General features: G+C 39.3%; 1 protein-coding gene across 1 annotated transcript in view; it reads left to right on the top strand.

The window, feature by feature from the left end:
* The window catches only part of ADCY7 (adenylate cyclase 7), a 57,248-nt gene that overhangs the window by 12,336 nt on the left and 20,661 nt on the right, over window positions 1-24,251 (top strand). The window contains exons 2-9 of the mRNA XM_035336373.1: window positions 4,805-4,953; window positions 14,654-15,187; window positions 16,438-16,638; window positions 18,655-18,816; window positions 19,622-19,771; window positions 22,063-22,211; window positions 22,511-22,622; window positions 23,901-24,028. Coding sequence (XP_035192264.1) covers window positions 15,017-15,187; window positions 16,438-16,638; window positions 18,655-18,816; window positions 19,622-19,771; window positions 22,063-22,211; window positions 22,511-22,622; window positions 23,901-24,028 — 1,073 coding nt within the window. The 5' untranslated portion in view covers window positions 4,805-4,953; window positions 14,654-15,016. The remainder of the gene's footprint in view (window positions 1-4,804; window positions 4,954-14,653; window positions 15,188-16,437; window positions 16,639-18,654; window positions 18,817-19,621; window positions 19,772-22,062; window positions 22,212-22,510; window positions 22,623-23,900; window positions 24,029-24,251) is intronic.

Here is a 24,251-nt window from a genome sequence, read left to right as displayed (position 1 = left end):
GTTTCTACTTCAAATGTGAAGTCTCTGAATCATGGATTATCTTTTAGGAAACTAGCGTTTGGTCAGAGCTTAGGGCAATTACTTAATTCCATTTTTAGTCAGAATTTTCTTGGTGTATAGTGCTGGAAAAAAACAAAAAAACACCAAAACACCTTTTTGTCCCCGAGCAATAAGAGTTAACCTTGTAATTCTATGGAATTTAGTTATATAATTTGATTACGTTTTCATTAAAAGGGATATCCTTTTCTCAGATTGCTTCTAGATTGTCATTTTTGAATTTGTCACTTTCTGCTTTTTATCTCTTGCCATTTGATCTTGTTGTAGGTGAGGAGTTGAAGTCCACTGTTGCGTTACCGGTGTGGTGTATCTTCTGCCTCTACAGCTGGTCCTGTGTGGTTTCAGCTCTATAGCATTCTTCACTCAGGTTAGTTCTGGTGCATGTCTGTATCGTGTCTCAGCCAGCGAGTTCCTGCTAATACCAGCCCTGCCAAGGCACTAGTGTAAAACAAACGGTAGTACAACCTTGCTGAGAGAGAGAGCTGTAATGGGACCCCACTGGGTTTTGGCAAAGAGCTTCAAGTGGTGCTGGAGAGCTGCAGCTGCGGGAGTGGAAACTGCGTATTTGATGCGGCCTGTAGTAATGGTGTTTCTGCTTCTGCGTTTGCTCGTGAAAATAATTGCAATTTTAAATTTGAAATAGTTTAAATATGAGCTACTGTTTGCTAAATTCTTAACTATGTGCTTGCATCAGATGGAAAAACGCTAGTCACTGAAACATAAAACCACTCCAGCAGCACTGTATAGCCTTCAGACTTGTTGCAGCAAGAAAGATTGTACCAGCAAATCCTGGAGACCTTCCTAGCTGTGCTTCTGAGACAGGCTCTGTGTGGGTCTTCTTACTTCAAACTTTGTGCGTTCAGGAAATATTTCCTGTGTTAATTAAATATTACTTCCAAGAGACCAGAAACCAGACTTTGTGTAGAAGTCCTGTTTTCTAGGTGTTTCCCCAGGGGGATCAGTTGCAAGACGTTGGTAGCCAAGGGGTTTGGATGTAAAAAAGGTAAAATGAAGAAGAGAAGTGAAGAATGCTCAGCTGGTTGTAACAAGTACAGTCAGGCTGCTCTGTTGTGCTGTCATTTAGTAATTTTAAAATTCCTTTTATGGGAGAAATTGATACTATTTTGACATTTCTTGTGGTTTTCAAAGTAATTCTGCAGATAGTATAGGAGAGGAAGCAGTCCCAGCTTTATCTGATACAGTTTCAATCTGACTTTTGTTTCTAAGCGTTTATATTGTTTCTCCAGTAAACTATCTTACAAGTTGCTGAATAAAGTAAACCTTAAGCTAAGCATAAGTTCAATTTATGTTTCTTTGGAAATTTAGGATAACATGGAAGTGATTTTAAGGAAATCTGTAAATGTTAGCCAGGCAGTAATGTAGAAGGAAACGTCTTAGTCTTTGTAGTAATTTTGGTGTGCTTTATATGTCTTTTTGTTGTTGTTTTTAAATTTTAAAAAGATGATAATATGAAATGTATTTTAAGCATTTCTGAAGTATTTTGGAAAATAGTGAAACTTGAATTTCCTCAGTTTAGTTGATATGTTGGTGAACAGATGCCCTGAATAAAACAGGGAAGAATCAAACAGTTTTGGAAGTCTGTGCTCTAAACAGGTATTACATTTGGGTGAAGTATGCTAAGTCTGGGACTTCGTAATACAAAAATGATCCATCCCTCTGTTTGGAGTTTCTGTTAGGTCAAATTTGTTATTTCTTGAAGCTAAGGAACTCTCAGTAAAATTAACTGAGAGCTAATCTCATGTCTTTTTCTTCTTGATATTGTAAGGCTCCAAACCTAAAGCAAAGGATAAATTCGGGGGGGGGGGGGGGGGCGGGCGTGGGAAGTAATAGCCAGTGTGTTACTAAGGACTGAACAGAAGACTTTTTTTTTTTCTTTTTTTTTTTTTTAGTGTTGCAGCTTGGCTGTAGGTTTTTACAACTTTTAATAGCTTTAGCTTGATAAAGATTGAACACATATTAAAAACAAACAAAAAACAGCAAAAAGTGCACACACAAAAAAAGATAAAACAGATTTGTGCTGCAGGTGCATTGATCCACCAGCTCAATGCCACATAAATAACAAATCGGTAAGTGTGAAAAGCACCTGCAGACAGAGCAGCAAGGCGCAGTGCCCGCAGTGTAGCTGGTAACTGTTCCACAGGCAGAATGAGCAGGGCCTGCAAACAGTTGCTAGGGTAATAGGGCCTGTGGTTAGCGCTGAATGCAGGCAGCTTTCTCTGTCTTGTAGATCAAAAAATGGCTCGAAGTACTGCGTGTCGCTTCCTGAAACGTGCTGCTTATCAGGAGGCTGCTCTCTGTGCCTCTGACGAGCTTTGGTTACGCATACAGAGAGAACCATCTTTTTTCCTCTCTGTAGGTGCTGAAGCAAAGTACTTCTCTCATTTCTGCCTTTGTTTTCAGTGCTTGTGCATGATGTGAAGCATACTGTCCTTAGGGCCTGGGCCTGACACCCCTTCTGGCTGAGCAGCTTGATCCCTCTGCCCATAAAGTTCATCTTACATGTAACTGCTTATCAGAGGCTCTGGTGAACGTTGTATTTTCAGACAGGTATTTAAAAAAAAAAAATAAAAAAAATAAAAAAAAAGAAATTTGGTGAAGTTTTGGGTATCGAGCATAATCCTTATTGTAACCTTCTAAGAGCTAACACGATACAAGCACAAATAACAGCAGGTAAGCCCTTTCACAAACACTGAAAACCATAATGCTCTAGTAACTTGTGTAAAATCTCTGAAGTGTTCTTTCTGAGTAATTGAAAAATAAATGAATAAATCATAGCACATGTTTCTAAAAAGCATTATGAATTTCTGGGACACCCTGGCTGTTTGGACATCCTCCTCACTTTCCTGCCTGAGTACCAGTGACCAGCTGCTGGTATTGCTCTCTGGACCGCACTGACACATTTCAAAGCAGCTCGAGGCATCTGTCTGCTGAATACCAGGGAGCCATCCTTGCTGGAGAAGTAATAAGATGAAAGTAAAGAGGAAACCTGTTTGGGCATTCCAGATCAAACATGTACCTCTAATAAGATGTACAGAAGTTATAGTCCCATTTTTATCTCCATTTACACACGCACACATACATGCAGCAGATTTATATCTGCCTTTTCAGATAAGCTCTGCGAGATGTGGTCTTGTTTTCTTCCTTTCCCTTTTATCTCTAAGGCTGCAGGAAGACTTTGTCAGGATCTTGACCTTTTTCTTAAGAATTGTCTCCAATCTCCACCTGACTTCTATAAATACTGATGCTCATGAACTTGGCTAAGTGGAGCCAAGCAACTTCTGCCCCCAAAGTAACAAGGTCACAGCTTGTCCCAGTGCTTAAGGATGAACCGGGCATTTAACCCCTTGGGACAGAAGTGCTTTCGTAGCTTTGTTGCTGAGTGGGATTGCGTATAGACAGAGTGCACACTTGTGTGTGTGTTCTTGGTGACAAAGATATTTTAGATAAGTATACAAATATGTATAAATGTATATTTTGTTTTAAGAAAGCAGTTGTGGTGGTTTTACTTGGGTGGGCAGCTGATCTCTACCACAACCACTCTCTCACTTGCCCTCCTCAAAGAGGAATGGGGAGAAAATATGATGAAAGGGGCTCAAGGGTTGAGATAAGGACAGGGAGATCACACAGTAATTATCATGATGGGCAAAACAGACTCAGCATAGGGAGATAGTAAGATTTATTACTTATTATTAACAAGCTAGAGAAACAAGAAACAAAGGAAATAAACCAAATGCACCTTTCCCCCCCATCCACCCTCTTCCACCTTCTCCCCCTGAGCGGCGCAGGAGAATGGGGGGATGGGGGTTATGGTCAGTCTGTGGTGCTTCTTCTCCGCCGCTCCTTCTCGGTCCCTCTCATCCCCTGTGCCATGGGGTCCCACCCACGGGATGCAGTCCTTGCTGAACTGATCCGGCGTGGGCTGCCCACAGGCAGCAGCTCTTCAAGAACTGCTTCAGATCTGGGTCCGTACCACGGGGTCCATCCCTCAGGAGCAAACTGCTCCAACCTGGGTCCCCCACGGGCAGCAGCTCCTGCCAGGTCACCTGCTCCTGCGTGGGCTCCTCTCCACAGGCTGCAGGTCCGGCCCGGAATCTGCTCCAGCAGGGCTCTTCCACATGCCCCAGTCTCCGTCGGTGCAGGGCCACCTGCTCCACCGTGGTCTCCTCCACGGGCTGCAGCGTGGAACCCTGCTCCACCGTGGTACTCCATGGGCTGCAGGGGGACAGCCTGCTTCACCATGGTCCTCACCACAGGCCGCAGGGGACTTCTGCTCCGGCGCCTGGGGCACCTCTCCCCCTCCTTCTTCGCTGACCTTGGCGCCTGCAAGGCTGTTCCTCACTCCTCTCACTCTCCCAGCCGTTGTGTGGTGCAGAGTTCATTTTTCCCTGTCTTAACTCTGCTCTCACAGAGGTGCAGACAACATCACTTACTGGCTCAGCTCTAGTCAGCAGCGGGGCCCTTACCTAACATGGGGCAGCTTCTAGATTCTTCTCACAGAAGCCACCCCTATGGCCCCCTGCTACCAAAACCTTGCCACGTAAACCCACTACAGCAGTGCATTGTCATTGTCAGAGTATAGTAAACTAAGTTTTTCTTCTGTTGATTTTCCTGGCAAAAGACAGAGGTTGAGAGTAGTCTCTTTTCTTCCTTGAGTTACAAAGAGAAGTAGAAACATCGTTAATGCCTACGGTGGTCCATGGAGTAGAGAGTCCTCATCTTGTTGCAGGTTGGTGTGAATATCTCAAAGATTTGGTGTAAAGAATTGTACCTGACTGGGTTGTACTGACTCTGCTGCACAAATTTCAAAATGATCAAGCAGACCACAGTGGAGTGAAGAAATGCTACTTTTGCTGATGAATTCTGTGGCCTGCAATGGTAAGCAAACAACAAGATTTTTATTTTTTTTTAATTGGGATTCTAAGTAAAATTTAGGACCATAAAACCCCAGAGTAACGTGTCATGCACAGCTCAGCCTTACAGTCTAGGTAAAAAGTACCTTCTCAGTGGCTTCACACTGTTTTGGGGATTCGTTAGATATTGATCAGCATGATAAACTTTCATGTGATAGTGGCTACATAATTTGCTATTTTGGAAAGATCTTCTCTGGACTCTATGTTGCTCCAGGGAAGTAACTTCAGAGTTTTTTAGAAAAGTAACATTTACCATATCCTCAGGTTTTGCCATGACTATCGAATTATTTCATGGTTTTGGTATTAATTATTCCTGTTTTATGATACTAGTTAACTGAATTTAGTATCAGTGAATCCAAAGGGTAAAGCTGCTCAAAGATAATTTAATTTAAGTGCCTGCTTCACTTCAGCTGTTGCCTCCTGAGACACCAATATTTCCCATAGTGACTCAATGCTTCACATGATGCAGGTTTCCAGTAGCTTGTTAGTGTAGAGAACAGTTGGGTTGGCTGCCAGGCAAAGCTTTGAAAAAAAAAGATACAGGATAAGATGAAATGAGAATGATAGTGATTACAGATTTGAGTTCAGCAGTTGCATTATCATGCTAGACAATCAAAACTTAGTGTAAAAAATTCCCATGGGTTATGTGGTTGCCTATGAAGCAGTACAACACAGAGAGCTTCGTACTGTTTCTGTACACCTTTCTTCTTTCAGTTATCCAAGAGACCATACCCAGGCACTTGTGAACACTTGGTTCACATAGCATGTAGTGTGGATCGGTGATAAATATGTATGGAACCCCTGACAACTTGGAAGCTTCTGTTGCTATCAGGTATGACTGAAAATATAAGACTTCAGAGCTTTCATCCCATTGGTGGTGTGAGCTCATGAATGACCTTTCCTAAACCCCATGTTGTGTTTTTGAAACCTTTCTTAAACAATCTGTTCTTTTTTAGTGTCTGTTGTGAGCTGAGGCAGGGTATAACAGCAGAAGCAAAACTTCCTGTCAGAAGTGCAGGCAAGTCTCCTCAGTGGTACTTGAGTGCTTAACCTCCAAGGGAGGGAACTTCCTTGTTGCAAGCGTTAGTTTTAGTTTTGGTTTTGGCTGTCAAGCACGCGTGTGGTGGTGTAACAAATACTGCATGGCTGATATTTGAAGGTGTCTGGGGAATGTTAAAATTCCCTTATATAGCAAATAGTACATAGAAATAAGATGTTATAAAACATGTACTGTACAGAATTTACTGTTGAAGCACTGGTCATTAAATAAAGGGGAACTGGATTTAATATGTCCCTTTCCCCCTGTTTCAGAAATGGTAGGAAGGCTTTCTTTATGAAACTTTAAGGGCATTTTATACTTCAAAAATATTTGTACTGCAATAGCACCCAGTACTGTGTGCTGCAGTACGTTGTTCCTGGTGCTGATGTACAGTCATGTGGGTTCCATTGTCCGTCTGCCATCAGCTTTGGGATGAGGTTTGTTTCCAAAGTGAAATTGTCTGCAGACCTGATATTCTTCAAGTTAGTGTTCTTCCTGAAGCAGGTACAGATGAATAAGCAGAAATTCATACAGAAAAAAATGGTTTTTACCTTTGGCTTAGACACAAGCAATGTTGTTCTTGTATTATGGCTTACTCTGTATTTTGGTTATGATGCCAGGTAAAAGCATTTAAAAATGAGTGGTTCTATAACAGCTATTGATAACAGAGTACAGCATGAAGGCAGTGCTGATCTATGCTTTGAGCAACCTTACAGGGTCAGTTGCCTACTACTCAGTGACATATTTTCAACGTGAACATTTATGTTAGTTCTTCCAAAAACCCAGACTGGGACAAAAAAAAAGACTAACACCCCAAAGCTATTGGGTTCAGTGCATCAGCTGAGCCTCAGCTGTCTGTATGGGTTTCTCCTCAGGTCAGTAGCACACAAGTATTGTAGAGAGAAGAGAGAGGTGTGTTTATCTTTGAGCCTGCTTCTCTGTTTCACTGTCTTTAGTTGGACTGAACCTAAATCTAAATAGCAAGTGATTTCTTATCTGACTTAGGACAGGTTTTATCTTCCTCCCGCCCATAGCATGCCCCTTATCCCTTGCCATGTTGTGATTGCACCTGTTCTGTGCAAATACACTGTTTACCCTAGAGGTGGGAAACATGCATTTCTCTGGAACTGCAACACTCCCCCTAAATAACTAAATGAGACGGGGGGAAGGTAAAAGTAATGTGTGATGCCCATTGCACTCGCTGTGATTTATTTATTTATTGAGCGTCTCCCCTGGCTGTAAGAAGAGGCAAGTTACGTCCATGTGCTCTGACGCTGGCACATCAGCAGACTGTTTCTTGGTTGCTTTAGTGAGAGAGAAAAGTGGAGGCATATTTAAAATATTGCTATACAAATGAGAGAGATGTAAGTCGAGATGTAATTACGTAATTCTGTTAAGCTAAGGGAGCTTGTCAGCCTTAGCATCCTAAACAATAACATCGGGAAAAAGAACTTGTCAGTTTGAACACACCTTTCTTCAAATGATCCTTTTTCTTTGTACTAATTTCAGTATAGACTGAGTATTACCTAGTGCAATGTATTTTTCCTATAAAAAGAAAAATGTTTTGAAAATATCAGGGAGTTCAGTTTCTGTAAAACTCAGGGGTATTTTCTGTAGAAAATATTGAGTCTTCCCCCCTCCCCTCTCTGTTGGAAACAGTATTTTTACCTATAGTCTTCTAGCTAAATATTCTGTATTTTGGATTTTTTTTTTAATGTAGTTTATGTTGCTCTTTATTACTATACATAACTGAACAAGCATTCTGCTTTTGATATAATTGAAATTATACAATGAAAACTTATCTTGACTTCTGAGGACACAGTGTTCAAAGATGTGACTTTTAAAACAGGTCATGGAAAACTGTAAGTGGGATATTGACTTTTGTAGTCATAAATTCAATTTTAAATCAGTTAGTCAGAAAATCTATCTGTGAGGTACATCGGAGTGTCTGGGACTCATGAAATAATCACACACCTTGGACTCCGAAAGATGCAAAGCACAGCTGAATTCTCTTCTGGTGTGATAATACTTTTTTACACCCTGGAGTTTGTTGCTTATGAAAATCAGCATTATGAAAGGACTTTTTTTTTTTTTTTTTTTTTTTTTTCCTGCTGAGATAGAAACTGAAGTTAATTATAAGGCTGGAGAGCTTGTTGTTTGAGCTGCCCTATGTTTGCACAATAAACTACCTTGGAACTGTAGTAAACTCTCCCATATAATTCAGTCACACTGCTGTGGTTATATGGATTCTTTTTCCTTTCTTACTTAGCTTAGTTTATGAGCTAGTCGTAAATTATGAGTCTTTAGTTTCCTGAGCCATCTTCTGTAATCATTGCTGCGTCCTGCGTGCATCAGTAGCGCAGAGATTTCTTTGTGACAGGCTAATGGCTCTCCTTGAAGCCTGTCCTGCCACCATAGCGGTATTCGTCAGTGAGCACCGCAGCACCAGATGCGATGTTATCAGTAAACTTCTTTTTGGGCTGTGGACCCGTGAGAATTGATGAGTCAATTAGCAACTCACTGCTGCCCTTGCTACCCTCCTTGTGGTTTGCCCTTTCCTTTCCAAATGCTGGGCCAGCTCTGGAGCTCATTGGATGCCTCCGCTCGCTGACATGCTCCAGCACCCAGACAGAGAAGTGACAGGGCAAAACAAGCTTTCTGTTGTTTCTTTGGTGGGTAGGCTCAGAAGAGAGGCTGGTGGGTGCCAGAGCTGGGTGCCTGGGCAGGCTGGCCTGGAGAGGGGTCCCGGTTGGAGACACCTTCTTGTGCTCAGAGCTGCCTGCTCGGCTCCAATGTGTGTGAAACCATGGCCTCTGCTATTTCTCATCTTCTGTTTCTATCAGTGACTGGAAAGCTATATTCAAATTACTTCTACACAAGTTGTTGTTCTGGTTTTAAAGGCACTTGTACACTTGTCATGAGAAGAAGCAATCTATTCAAATAGGAGTGTGAATAAAAAACATTTTGGTTTTTCTTTGCAGAGTATTTAGCACTATCATCGTTACGGCTTTGAGTGCGTAGTGATAACCTTTGTTTTATTTCATTGATAACGCTTGTTCTGACACGTCAGGATTTCCTCTGTCTCCTGATTTTTTTTTCCAGTTGTCAGACTACTTTTTTGTATTGTTTTGGCTTTTGTATGTGAATAGAGCTTTGAGTGATCATGTGATGAAGCGGGAATGCTCACTTTAAATAGGAAAACAAGGTAAATGGAGATCAGATTTTTTCTGTTTTCCAGAAGGAGCTCTTCACAAATTAAGCATAAATAAGGAAGGTGGAATGACACACAAAGAACTTCAGGGTACAAAAATGGTTTATCTTTGTAAAGAAACTTACTGCACAAGTTAGATTTACTGCTGATAGCAGATAAGGCATTACAAATGTGTCTGTTCTTCTTTTAATATTTTTATAGGAGCTAAGATGACTGCAGGCTAGCATTTGGAAGCAAATTCCTAAAAGGAAGAAGTGTTGTCTTTAACATGAGTGGTATTTCCTGTGGTGGCTGCTACGAAGTATGCAAAATCCAAAAGGATTGCTAACATTCATTTCCTAGACTGAATTAGTTGTGGGGTCCACTAGACCGTAGATTATTTTTGCCTGAAATTCATAATTCATCTACTAATCCTCCTGCAATTATTCTATTTGATGATTACAGATTCCTGATTCCCTTTTAATATCTGCTAATGGGTAATTATGGTCAGCAATCATTCTTGTCATGGAAATTGCTAATGTAATTTCAGAAACAGTGTTGTCATTTGTGTGAAACAAAAGATGGAATGGAAATCAAAAGTGCACCTTTTTCTTTCACGCTGTAGTAGTTTAAAACAGAAAAACTGCTTCTGCTCACTTTTGTGCTTTGGCTATTGAGAAAAGTAAGGCAATATATGGCATTTTACTTGATTCTTGCTGTTACGGTTTGGTTTTAGTATTTCATGGATGGGACTGCTTTTCAGTAAACAGCTTGAGGTGAGTAAGACTTGAGTCCCTAGCAAATGAGCAGCTAAGTGGAAAAATAAGTACTTATTATCCAGGCAGATCCTGAGAACCTGTCTGTGAATACATCGATAATTTCAAAATGGAAAGCAGAACTGCAGCGCACTTGGATCCTACTTGGAATGGCATCAACTTGGTCAGCGTCTGGTAGGGACAGTATTTGTAAGGAAAGGGGAGAAAGGATGTGATTCCTGGCCACCTACGTCAGTCCTGAGCAGGACGATACGGATTTGCCAGGTCCACTCCACAGTCTGAAACCTGAGAACAGTTTGTGCTTCATAAATAGAATAAAGGAAGGCCCTACGGAGAGCTGTTTTGTTGTTATCAGCCTGGTTTTTGTGTCAGATAGCATGTCGTTCTGTCACTCCACCTTGCGCTGTCAGGAAGGAAGAACGTGCTCTGTGCTGCTCTGACGGGAGCTTTCTGCCGTGCTCTCAGGGCCTCGGATGTTCTCCTGTGTCTCCCTGCTTGCCCTGCCCTGGCACCGGTCCTTTGGGACAGTTCGGAAGTTACCCTGTCCTTCAGCACCCTCTGCATCTGTTTAGGACAAGGCTGGAGATGGAAAATGAGGGAAGTCCTGGCAGCTGTGGAGGCACAGGGATGTTATCACCCCATCAGGTGATGTGCCTCTTGTCTGAGTGATGCAAGTTCCCAGATAGCAAGTCTCTTCACCAGGGAAACTTTTTTTGTAATTACTTATCTTGAGCCAACTGCAAAAGAATGTCTTTGCTGATTTTTTGTAATATGGCTTGTTAGTGTACTCTAGGATATCATTTTTTTTTTTTTTTTCTATATGTATTTTTAAACACTTGGTGTCTCTAGGCTCTGCAGTATGGCCATGTCTCTTCTGCAGCTCTTGAGTCCTGGCCAATTCCTAAGCAAATGTTGAATATTGACACAGAGCGCTGTGGACAGTTTTAACTAGTCCAAGAGAACAAAAGAGCATCATTAGCATCATTCCAAGCCTAGAAGCTTTCGGTCTGCTATAACAAAATCCTATGGCTTTGTCCGGGAGATGAGAGTGCAGTGGTATTTGACAGCCAATACCAACGGGAAGCAACCACAGAGCTGCTGTCAGAAATACCCAGTCCTGTGGAAAACAGAAATGCCTCTTTTCTGGTGAGCAAGAGGTGACTCTGTGTGTGTGCACAAGGTCTTGCCCAGTACTTACCATGGTAAGTTTCTGTTGCTGAATCTGAGTGCAACCTTGTTCCCAGTGCATTGGAACAGAATAGATTTACTAGGCTGCAGCTGTCTGATCCACATTCTGAAAGGAATCTTACTGTCTGTTTTGCTTTTTCTTTCTTTTCTTTCTTTTTTTTGCCTATCACGAGTCCAGTGTCCTTGTATATTCATTGGGCCAGCTTCTTTGTCTGACCAAATATTTTTCAAGTTAACTGGCATGCACATGGCTGGAACTCATCTAGACCTGATTGAGTTTTATTCATTTGTTTGGTAGACATTCTTGTCAGTTCTCAGTGCAGTTTCCAATCCATACTATTTGGGTTATTTCTTCCATCTATACACTGAACAAATTGTTCCTTCTCCTTTCTAATTCTTCAGAACACGGCGAAGACTTCCAAAGAAAGCTCTTCTCCTTGTAAAGGGATGGTCAGAGCTCCTTTTTGTTTGCTGCTGGTGCTCCTGGGAGTGCTGTTTGGACTTTGTGGTCTATTGCCAGTTGAGGGTTATGTCTCTCTTGTGGTGTCAGAATGCCAAATCTCCAAGAAGCAATGACCAAAAAAAGTAAAAGTGGTGCAGTGGTGAACAGTGCTCATGTGATCCTTAAATACATAAACAGGAGTGCCTTCGACTGATGATTTTACTAGTGTGTCATGTCATCTCTGAGACAGAACATTTCTCCCTCTCACAAGCATTTCTCCTCTGCTTTAAAGTGGCTGTTGGAAAAAAAAATATTCAGAGGGGGAAGAAGGACAAAAAGAGTGGAAACTTTCAGCTAAGTCTGTTAGTTTCTTGAAGAATGGATCTTTTTTTCAGGAGGTTTTAAGCTAATGGGAGGAATTGATATCACTAATACCATTTTTGTGTTCAAGTCTGGTTAAGTAATTTGAAATTTTAAAGTATTTTGCTTGTCCTGAAGAAGCACAAGTTGCTGGGTGGCTCTTTTTAAAAAGGGTTCTGGTAGTGGCAGTGGATGCAGGATGCAGACCAAAACTAGCCCAGAACTGAATTATTCATCTCAAAATAGTATTCGTGTGGTGTATTACAGATTCCTGTTAAACCAATAAACCATTTGAGGATTTCTTTACTTAACGGAGTTTTTGAGAAGAAAATGCTGTGACCCAGGGCTCGTTAGTAATTACTTGCTGTGTATGTCAGTATAACAACCAGGGAAGGAATACGTGAATCAATAAGCTAGCACTCTCTTACTTTATTGAGATGGATTAAGTCATTGAAGAGACATCTCTCTGATTTTTGTGTCCTGTAAAACTCTTGAAGCCATCCCTGAATAGTATTAAAGCTGATATTTGACATCTTTTTCATCTTTTGAATGTTAGATAACTGAACCAGAGTAGTTCTGAAGAATAGATTGTGCCTGGTGGTGTATTTTCCTTGGCAGAGGCAGAAGAATAAATGGCAAAGAAAAGCTGTAAAGTCGTTTTTCTTGGATTGCAGATTAAGTAGCCCAAGACAGGATTATGTGTCTCATAACAGTGGATGTATCACTGCTTAACAATTAGTGGTTATTTTTAGAAAATGGATTTGGTTTTGCAAACTGGAAAAAGGCGCCTTTTTTTTTTTTTTTTTTTTTTTCAAAGAGCCTTTCAAAATATCTATTATCATAAAAATTACCATAAAATTGTATTTCTGTGAGTATAGTAACTAATTTTTTCTTTGTTTTCTGAGAATACACACAGAGAGGGGTCCCTGCCCACGGCAGGGGGTGGGAACTGGGTGATCCGCAAGGCCCCTTCCAACCCAAACCGTTCTGGGATTGTGTGACTGTCACTGATTTCGACGATGCATCCACACACCTTTGCAAGAGCACAATGATGCGTATGCAAATAGCATAAGTGCCAGGTGATTTTTTTCTGGTAAAATATCGGAGACCTCTTTATTAGGAAAGGAAGCTCAGTAACAGCAAGTACAGGTGTGCCTAATAATGGCACAGGTGTGCAGTTAACTGTACAAGGGGAAGATCTATTGAAACTCGTCTTTTATTTCAGATTTCAATATGCATCTGCATGGGTGATACTGAATAAAATTGATGCAATATGTTGTTTGGTTTTTTATTTTTATTTTTTTGTGATTAATCCAAGTTCGTTCTATACTGTGAGCAAGAAGTTAGTTATTGATCTTGCTGCAGAAGCTCACTTTTTGTTTTGGCCCAGTCTCAGTATGGTGCATCTGTTTTTGCCTGCTTGGTCACTAATAAGTGGGTAGTATATTAATCTTTGGCTATATTTGCATAAACCAAATCGTTCAGTATGCTTTCTGAAACTGCTTTTCCTTAACACTGCTTCTGGTTGTAATGTGAATGCAGTGGGAACATGTGTCGTTGAAAGTTTTGTCTTAGAGTAACTGGCTAGAGTTTGGCTTTTCTTTTAGCTGGTTCTTTCTCGCCAGAGGAATAGTCTTGGGCACCATAGTGACGGCAGTCAAGTGGCAAAGAAGCTGTCGTCCTGTTATCAAGTTCTAATAAAACTTCTTCTGAAAGCCTGTTTTTCATGCTCCCCTCCATCCCATCCCCCTGCTTTTTTGTTTTACGTCTCATGGCCCTGGGTGAGCTATATTCACAAATCTATTTGAAAAACGTTGGTCACTAGTAATTAACAATACAGTTAATCTCTTAATGTTCATTGTTAACAGAATGCACCCTTTGTCCTGGAAATGCTATTAATTGGAGTTGAATGAAATATATAAAGCTAGATTCTTTTTTTTTTCTTTTTTTCTTTTTTTTTTTTTTAAATATATAGTTGAGTGAATTTTGGCTTCTGTTGTATTCTAATTTTTGGTTTCCTTTTTAATTAAACAAATTGTGAAAGGAGTAAAAAAAAAAACAATTTTAAAATACACGTTTTGAAAAAGAACTAAAGCAAGAAACATGTATTATGATTAAAGATTTATATATACGCATCACTTCAAAAGTGTTGTTTCGTAACAACAAAACCCACAAAACAAACAAACAAAAATCTAATGCACATTTTGGTTTCAGAAGGGAGCTGTATGCTCGCTGTTCAAAAAGTTTCCACATCAGCTGGTTAGCAAGCTTTCTGCCCTCAAACCAGCACGCTTACTAGTTCTTCCAGTCTTGATAGCATGAATTGTCTTTAGCTTTTGTTGCATGCTGCGCCCACAGAAAATGCCCCATTTGCTCAAAAGGATGCAAACCAAATTTAGTACACTTTTCAAGTGAAGTTTCAGTTGGTGGAGTAAGGTGTGATGGCGCATGCTGAGCAGCCTCTGCCAAGCGTTGCTGGAGCCCTGCCTCTGTGGCTGTTAGACAGCATCGCCTGCACAAGGGGCTGTCGGGCTTCCACTCTGCGAGCCAGAAGCAGCTTTCAGCCACTGCTCACTCAGACAGTGAGCTTAAGTGTGCTTTTTTGGGTGGGGGGAACGTTGTGAACATCTGTCTGAAGACACCTAACTTAAGAATACTGTTTTTCTACAGAGTTCATCTCAGGAAGTGAAATTCAAGCTTATGGAAAGAAGGTAGAGACTTTCAAAATGATTTAAAGAAAATAAAAAAATCCTAGCCGCACACGTACAAGTTGATCTAGAGGTTCCCACCTGAAACTGGTGAATAGCCCCTGGTTTGGGGGATGCTAACTCTGCTAACTTGCTTTTGGTTGCATCGGGAATCTGAAGTTAGTGCTCATGAGAAGTAAAATCGGAGAACCCAGGGTGCTCAGCGTGGCTAAAGATTGCAGAGACAGCAGCGAAAAATCAGACATTCTCTTTGAAGTAGGGGCTTCAGCTGGGTCCTTTTGTGTGCCCTGGGAACTGAGAGAAATAGCAGCCAACCTGGGATAAAATGCCAGCTAAGGGTAAATACTTCTTCAATGAAAACGATGACTGCAGGATAACAGACCCTCTCTATGAGAAGTACCGCTATACAAGCCAGCAGCATCCACTCCTGCTGTTGCTGCTCTTCATTGCAATCGTCTTCTGGACTACACTAATTATCATCTTTTTTGTCAAAAATGTGAGTATACTATTTAATTGGTGGCATTCAGTGTTTTCAAAGATGATGAGGAATCGGTATAATAGCATACGCATAAAACAGCACTCAACATTCCTGGTTAAGTCATTTTGTGAGCTACTTGGTATGAAAGTTTGATGTTGAAAGAAATGGAGTAATTATGTAAATACTGCTGTGTATGCTTTTGAAGGGATAGGGTGAGACAAGGTAGTTTTGTTACACATGCACAGTTAGGAGAAAGCATGTTCTTCCCTTCCTATATGTTATGAACAAATCGTAATCTACTCTGAATAGTGGCCATGATAGTAAATAAGTGATAGTGGGGCCAAAGACACAACAAAATCCTAAGTTAAAATATCTCCTGCATGTTTTGTTTTTAAACTTTTTTTTTTTAGATTCATCTAAAAAATGTAAATTAACATCAGTTATGAAATCCTGATGTGTGGTTTTTTGTTTGTTTGTTTTAGGATTGTATATTTATTTACTTACTTACTAAAAAGACATCAAAAAATCCCACAATAGAGATCTGTTGAATCAATAGTCATTAGCAAAGTGCAGGGATCCTATAGGCATAGGAAGGGTGCACCTTAATGAAACTGGCTGTTGTGTAGCATAATATGATTTCGTTTAAAAAGAAAATAAAAAAAGTGTTCTTCAAGTAAGCCCACTTGACAGCTGGTAAAAAGGGGAGTTGATTTAATGATAATGTTGTAAAAGGGTAATGAGGGAGCTGTTACAGTCCTCCACTGCCGCCTTACACTGCTTTCCAAATAGAGTGCTTCATGAGAAAGTGACTTAATCATGCCAGTTGCACTCGTATCCTGTTTAGCTTTTATTCCTTAAAAATGGAAAGAAATATCAGTGCTGTTTACATGTGTTACAAGTCGGCTGCTGTAAAACCTGAGAAAATAGTTGTTGCACCCCTTTTAGCAAAGCTTGAGCTCTTTAAATATGCTTATTTGTGTACAATATAGTATAGTTGTAACAGCTTACAAGATAACAACAGAAAGACCAGTTTGGGAAATGATAATGATGAAACTGGATAGACAGGGTACCCATAATAGTATTTATTGTTATCTCTTTATGTGTGAATACCAGAAAGTATTAATGCTGCCACAGCTTGACTATTTAGGAACTCAGCTTAGCATATTTTAAAGCTAATTAAACTCTTTCCGGGACTGTATAGATGCATTTTCCATCTTTACTAAAGGAGAAAGTTAGATCAAACATAACGCTTTGGCTTGTTTTTGCAGGAAGCAAATATGCATCTTGCCTTCATTATTGCAGTATGTGCTGTTCTGGTCATATTTGCAGTCATGTACTTACTTTTATGTATCGAATCCCTGTTTCGGAGATGGCTAACATTATTTGGAGTTATGATTTGGATTTGCTTCCTAACCATAGGATATATTCCTCTTCTTGAAAGAGAAAATGGTTTTTCAGCATGGGAACAGGTATGTATTTCCTCGTAATTCAGGCACTTCCACAGATCTGATCACTATATATAGATCTACTTGCATGCTTTATTTTTTCTGAACATTATAACTGCATAATATTTTTTTTTTTTTCTTGAGATTTAGGTTCACTTTCCTAAATTGGTTTTATTGGTTTATATTGTGGCCAGTTTTTATTTGTATTCTTCTGGTAGTGAAAATACAGTTCAGCTAAGAAAATTGGATAACTGCATAAATTTATGCAGAAATTGCATCTTTAAGTTGTAATTTTAATTCTATTTAAGCAGGTTAAATACTAACTATTATGAATTCATCTTTAAGAGAATTTTTTGTTAATAATGCTTGCTTTGTTAATTTATGAGTGTCAAAGTGGTGTTCAAGACATGTATTAAGGACTCTAGAACTGGGTGTGCCCTAGGGAGCAGTTTTTCAAATCAGTGGGAGAGGTGAAGTGAACAATAAGAATTAATGACACATCCTGGCATAGCTGGGTGCGGTTCAAGTTCATTACTTAGTATCTCTGATCAGAAGACAGACAATTTCATGATGCCAAAAATATCATAATCTGTAGGAAACTCCTCCTAAACTTTCATAATATAAACAGAAGAGTTTTTAATGAAATAAAAATGAGTTTTTATCTTGTTTTACTGACTCTTCCCCTTCCCCTCTTTATTTCAAATAAAGAAAGATATAAATTATGAGTTAAACAACCAAAATCTGATTTGTATTATGGCCTGGATCCAGCATCAGTATTTACAGTTGCTATTCCGTATTTTTTGACTTAAGGAAGAAGATAACTCCTTAGGAAAAAAACAAAACTTACTATTCTTAACTATAGGTACAGCCATGTAACGAAGCAAGATTTGGTTTTGTTGCTTTCTGTGCAGCAAGTCAATGCCTTATATTGTTGTAATTTGGTAATAAAGTTGATTTAAAACCAAAAACATAAGGAGACCATAGATTAGAAAGCAGAAGTGACTAGGTGAACTCCAGAATTTTATCACAAGTTATGAATTTCTGACAGATTGAGGCTACTGTTTAAATGCAGGTATGACCTTTGCTTGCCTATGCTTATAAAAAAAAATAAATTATACAGCATTCAGAACAGTCTGATAGGGTTGTAAATACAGTAGAAAGATTTTTAATACAGCTGAAATAGTAAATATGAATGTGAAAAGTTACTTTTTTGTTGGATGAAAATTTTTGTTTGTTTGTTTGCTACTTTCTGTCCCAGCCAAGCAATCTGTTTAATGCTGGCAAAGCATTTAAGTGTTGTCTGGGCCTGGAGACTTCCTCGAAGGAAGCTGATGTCTGGAACAGCACAAGTTTGAGCAGCAGTGAAGAGACAGACCCGAGTCAGGAACTCTGCAGTATTTCCTTCTGATCAGCTTTGTTTAGTTTCCATATGGAAGAGCTAATCGCTATAACAAATCTATAAATATGGATATAAGTTCTGTAGATGTTCCTTCTGATCTGTAGCAGCATAGCAAACCATTGGGCATTTTGTAAAATCTGTGCAGTTAAATACGTAGGTAGTAGCAATAGGGATTATTCGCTGCTGTCAGCACTGGGAAGTATTTATCAAATATGGAGCAAATAAATGTCATCTGGTGTTTTTAGAATTACAATACTAACTTGGAGAAGGTGAGAAATTTGTTTCTATTCAGTTTTGCTATCTGTGCATTGTGCTCTTCCTGGTACATAATGTCTGAAGTGCATCTTCAGCTGTAATGGATAAATTAAAGGTAAAGAGCAAGGACAACTGGAAAAATTAAAGGTGATATGTCAGCTAAACCATTTTTTCTATGAATCTATAACTGCTAATTCCTCCAAGGATTTTAGGGTTACTTCTCTCATGTTTTTAACTGTGCTTTGGAAATGTCAATATTTTATTGTTTGGCTTGAAAATAGGCAAGAATGCTGCTACTTTCCTTCTTCTGTAGTGATTTTTGGTGAACATAGTAACATGTAAGAGTGTGTGTGTGACTCACTTTTTGTTTGTTTGTTTTTCCAAAGGTGCCATTCTTCCTATTCATAATCTTCACAGTTTATACCATGCTACCTTTTGGGATGAGAGATGCAGTTATAATTAGTGTTCTTTCTGCTCTCTCCCATATTATCATTCTAAGCGTGTTATCCAAGGATTCTCAGGCAGACAAGAGATCCCTTCTGTTTCAGGTAAGGAGAAGCTACTTGGTTAAAAAATTAAAAATCCTAGTCATATTACCACTTGATACTGGCGTAACAATCCTGTTTAGATAAGTACCAAACGTCCACGCAATTCAAGGATTTGGAGCTTGGACCAGCATCTGTTTTGCTTGCTTTTATGAAAATATAATTATTTTCATTTATCATGCATTTGCGTTTGCTGACCTTAGTGGAAGAAGCAGATTTATTTATTTATTTAAACATGTTACTTAAAATACAACAAACTTTGCCACAATCTTTCTTCCCAATCTGTGCTGTTTCAGATGGGTCCTATCTTACTTCATCTGGTACTGCCTACTGGGTGGATCAAAAGGGCCGCTGCTGGCCCTGGGAGTGCTACAGGTGCCTTTCAGGGTTCCCAAAGCTTATTAATTGGGTGTGTTCAAAGCAGCACCCCAGCTCTTTTGCAGATGTTGTCAGACTTCACACAGTATGCTGATGCATCAGTTTGTTGGCTGGGTTATCCCTAAATCAAACACTGGTGTCTGCAAATGAAAGTGTTAAGCGATACGGCAGAATTCTTTTACATTGTACTACTGTACGTTCATACAGGAATGCCTGTCACTGTGTTAGCTTATATTTCCCAGGCACATCCTGGCTAATTGAAATGCTATAATTTGGTGTGTGACAGAGTTAGGGGAAAATTAAGGCCTGTGACTACTCTTTTTTTTTTTTTTTTTTTTTTTTTTTTTTCTTTTTTAGGGACTGGTAAGTGTGTATTGGTGAAAGATCAGTGGCTGTTCTGCTGTAGGTAAATATTTTCCTTCTTGTGCAGGTACTTGCCAATGCTGTCATTTTCCTTTGTGGGAACTTGATGGGTGCATTTCACAAACGCCAAATGCAGGTTGCTTCATGGGATTTGTATAGGTACACGTTAAAGTGCATTCAGGTCCGAATGAAACTGAAGATTGAAAAGAGGCAACAAGTAAGTGAAATAATTCATGTTATGAATTGCTTGTTTTCATTTCTAAAGTTGGTGTAATTTTATCAGGTTTGTGACTAATGCCTGTTGATAGGCTAGGGCTGATCTTTGTGATACCTACCTAATGTCAAAAGTTATGCCATTAGTAACAAAAGAAGGAAGTTAAAGGGAGGAAGCTGTTCTGTGTGGCTTGTCTGTATGAAAATCACAATATTTGTAACAGGAATGTAATTGCCAGTTATTTCAGTTAACTTCTTTCCTAGTATAAAAAGTTAAAGGGACTGGTAACTTAAAAGCAAATGTCCTTAATGTCCTGACAAATACTTGTAAGGTAATTTCAACAGTTAGTTTTGTGCTTCCCTTGGTCTTCCTTTTGCTTTGTAATTCTGCAATATTTGTTCTTTTATTTTCTTGTCTCACAAAGTCTTTCTTTTGCTAGAAGGAGAAAATTGAAACTTAAGGGAGGAAAGAAATCATATAATACATTATTGTGTTGTTTGGAGTATGATTATAAATCATTTATCTCTAAACTCCAGCGGGATTTAAAGAAGTAGGCAAGGAACATGAGTTTTCTACTGAGGAAGGACTGTAAAGAAGTATCAGTTGAAACTAGTATGCCTTTCTTCTTTTATCCTGGTATAAGTTGGGTTAAGGGTTTAAGCTGGCAGCTCAAGGCTGATGTGTGCTGAGTTCTCTGCCCACAAGTTACGAGATGAAAGGAAGGGGCTGAAAAGTGACCAACTTGGCTGAGTCGAAAAGAAAATGTGACACTGCTGGTGCAGCCTGTCCTCTGATGATAGTCTTGTGATATGAGATGACAAATCTGCATGAAAACCCTAGCAGAAGTCTGTTCCCTACACAACAGCCAGGGAAGTATTTAAGCAGCTTACACAAGCAGTGTGCTTTCTATAACATCTTTGGGCGATGTGGTAACTTGCATGCCTTCTGTGGTTGCTTGTTTGAAGTGTAGATGAGCTTCAGTCTACGGACAATTTACTTTTCATCTGTGTTGTAATTTGTCAGACAATTCTGCCTTTTTGCCACCCACTTCTTCCCAATGGAAATGATGTGAGAAATGCAGGTCAGGGTTCATCATCACTTTCTGGAAAGCTATATAATGTGTCAGTATCAAACGGCCCCATTACATCCAGCGGGGCTCTGTTGTTGGCTTAAATTGCTCCCTAAAGTTGACTCCCCTAATACTAAAATGCTAGGGGAGGGGAAGAAGTAGTTTTATTTCTGGGAGGCAGCTTCAAGCCAAACTGCAGTCTATGGGTAGTTTAGTCAAGTACTTGACAGAGCCCTTCTTCCTGCTGTGATCCCAAGGCATTTATTTTTGCTGGTAGATGCTGGTTAAGCAACCCTGGCAGCTTGCTCCCATCTGTGTAGTGCTGCATCCTTTGCTCAGGAAAAGGGGACAAGGATTTAGTCAAAACAGGCAGAGTTTTACTCAGTCACACAATCTCTTGGCTTTGCTGGCAGTGTTATCTGAAAAAGTTTCTGCTTGTAGCAGCTCCACACAACATTTTCTCTTCTGTGGTGGCTCTTTCTATGGGGCAGCAGAGCCTTTCCTGGGCTAAAACTACTCTCTGTCTTCTGCCCAACAACTTGGTGCTCTCTTCTTTCAAGAGCAGGCTTTTAAGACAAAGCCAGCAAAACATGCAGAGCACTGAAAATAGTTGAATAATCTAAGTGGTTTATAACAATTCTTTATCCTCACGCAGTTCAGAAGACTTTTATTTCAGTGGTATCAGTTCCTGGTTCATTTAAGCTACAGCAGCATATTGTCATGAGTTTTGTATCTACTGCATTCCCAGCACTTGAGGTTCTCAGCTACTTATTCCAGCGTTTGTGAACTCATAAGGGTTTTTAGTGCTGCATAGATTACTAGTTATAGAGCATGAGCTTTTATCAGAATTTTTATCAGATGCTAACGTAATCCTGAGATTGGTTGTGAAAAAAAAATAATTTATCTAGAAATTGTAGTAATACTGATTTATGTATTTAATTTTCTCCTGTTTCATACTTAGAGAGATGTGCTATCTAGGGCACCAGGAACAAACAAAAAAACCCAGCAACCTATGTAACCCACTTAAATGTAAAATCATTGTTTTTGCTTTTGAGAACTGAAATGGAACAGTCTTTTCTGGAGAACCTGACATGCATTATGCAAAGGCTATTTGAATAAGGAGGTTTTATATCTTTAATTCATTCTTGTGGCCACTAAAATCTTGCAGTTTCAAAATTACTATATGAAGAATTTTGCATCATTAATTTTTTTGCTCCCCCTTTAGGAAAATTTGCTTTTATCCATACTGCCAGCTCATATATCTATGGAAATGAAGTTAGCAATCATAGAGAGACTAAAGGAAACTAATGATAATAGGCAAATGCATGACAACAACTTCCACAGTCTGTATGTAAAAAGACACCAAAATGTAAGGTAAGTTTAATTTCCAAAGTAGTTATGTTAATATAAGCTGCTAATTTTTACCAGTGCGTATTGTCCAGTGAAACTAAAATTCAGAGGCAGACTTCCAGGCTGAAGTGGACTTCTTTCCTGTTGTTGAAAGGTAATCTGTCCCAAACTCATGTGTGGTCTTCTAACGAGTTGAGATACTTGAGCCCTTTTTTTCTGAGGGAGAGGTGCTTTCCATTAAATGCATTTTAATATTTTAGCTGACTGTGGAATAGACATATCTTCATATATCATTTATTTATCTTCCTTTTGTCGTTGTGTAGCATTCTCTATGCAGACATTGTGGGATTTACTCGCCTTGCCAGTGACTGCTCTCCTAAGGAACTAGTAGTAATGCTGAACGAACTTTTTGGAAAGTTTGATCAGATTGCAAAGGTATGTGTTGCAGTTTCTTGTACAGTGGGATTAAAGACTACTTTCATTCAGTTAAAACTCAGCTGTTAAAACTTCAAGTACTGGAAATTAAAAGTTTCATATTTGCTATATTGTATTGAAGCAGCTATTAAGAACTCTTGGAATAAGTCATGCCATCCTAGTTGCCACCAGCTTTTTATGCTACAGTGGAAGTTGGGATTAAAGACATTTGGTCATTGCAACTGTTGCTTGGGTACGGATTTAAGATTTTGAGTGATATGCTTGAATTTCTTCTGCAAATTGCACTGTTTAAAAAATATTTGGATTTAGTGAGTCAAGGTCTTTTGCAACTCTGTGGTTGGGCTGTAAGAAGAGATTGCTGCTTTTTGTGCTATTTTTATTCTGCAAGGAAATATTCTCAGTCATCTCTTCCGCAATGTGAGGACATTGTAGGCTCCAAACTACCTAATTAATAAAAGTCCATGGCTAACCTGGATGCTTGGCTGGATACTAAAGTCTACCAGCTCTAACCTAAAGGTACCCCAGGGATCTCTGAAACAGAGAAGCACAGGACTGTCTAAGCTTACTTTATCAGAACCTACACGGTGGCTTCAGATGTTGGAGAATGATGTGTTCTCTTAAGGCTTGGACTGATGAGTGAGAACAGCTTAGTTTGATAAATTGTCACTGACTTGGGCTGGTTGTAAATTGTGGTACTTTAGAGTTGATGGAAGAATTTCTGAGCTGTTCCCACAGTAGGGATGGTTGGGCAGGTGAAGGTGTTAGCTGTCCCAAATTAAGCTATCTCTAATCATCGGTCAAACCCTAATTTATCCCTAAATTCTGTGCAGATTTTATGTCACTACTTGATGTTATTTATGAGACTGCCATGAGGAAATTGAGGAAAAGGTGAACAAAACACTTATTATTCAGGTGTTAATAAATTAAAGACTAATATTAAGAGAGATAATTAGATTTCATCCTTCAGATAGTAAATTCTTTGACAGTTTTTCACTGCTATAATTTCATCTATAGTTTCTCAATTGCAAACAGTTCCAAGAATAAAGTCAGAAATAAATAAGATTATTTTATTTCAGAAATGCTTGAAGTAGTCATATCTAATACCTTCCAGGCACTTGGAAGAAAATTAGAAGTAGTTTTTGCTTCAAACAGGATTGAATGGAGCCTGACTTTGTCAAAATGGTGTAGACAAGTCCTAGATTTGGTGTCATTGGCCCACTTGTAGTTCACTTTTTTTTTTTTTTTTTCCTGTTAAATATGTTTACTTTAATTTCACAGGAGAATGAATGCATGAGAATAAAAATCCTGGGAGACTGTTACTACTGTGTCTCAGGCCTACCTGTGTCCTTGCCAGTACATGCCAGGAACTGTGTTAAAATGGGACTTGACATGTGTGAAGCAATAAAGTAAGTATAGCACAGAAGACTTTTTTTAATTGGATAGAGTCTATGAAGATATTGAATGGAGTCATTCTTAGTATTCTTGTTGACCTTCGAAAAGCATTTATTACCTGTAGTTTGATAGTTATACAATAGGTCATAAGTTTGTTTCTTGTGTTTGCACTGGGTGTATGTTGAGAATAAACCCTAACAGATCTCCAGAAGGAAGAGACAACGTCAAAAACGTAAA

This window comes from Oxyura jamaicensis, chromosome 11 (genome assembly GCF_011077185.1).
Source record: "Oxyura jamaicensis isolate SHBP4307 breed ruddy duck chromosome 11, BPBGC_Ojam_1.0, whole genome shotgun sequence".
Lineage (NCBI taxonomy): Eukaryota > Metazoa > Chordata > Aves > Anseriformes > Anatidae > Oxyura > Oxyura jamaicensis.
This window is presented reverse-complemented; position numbering and strand designations above follow the sequence as displayed.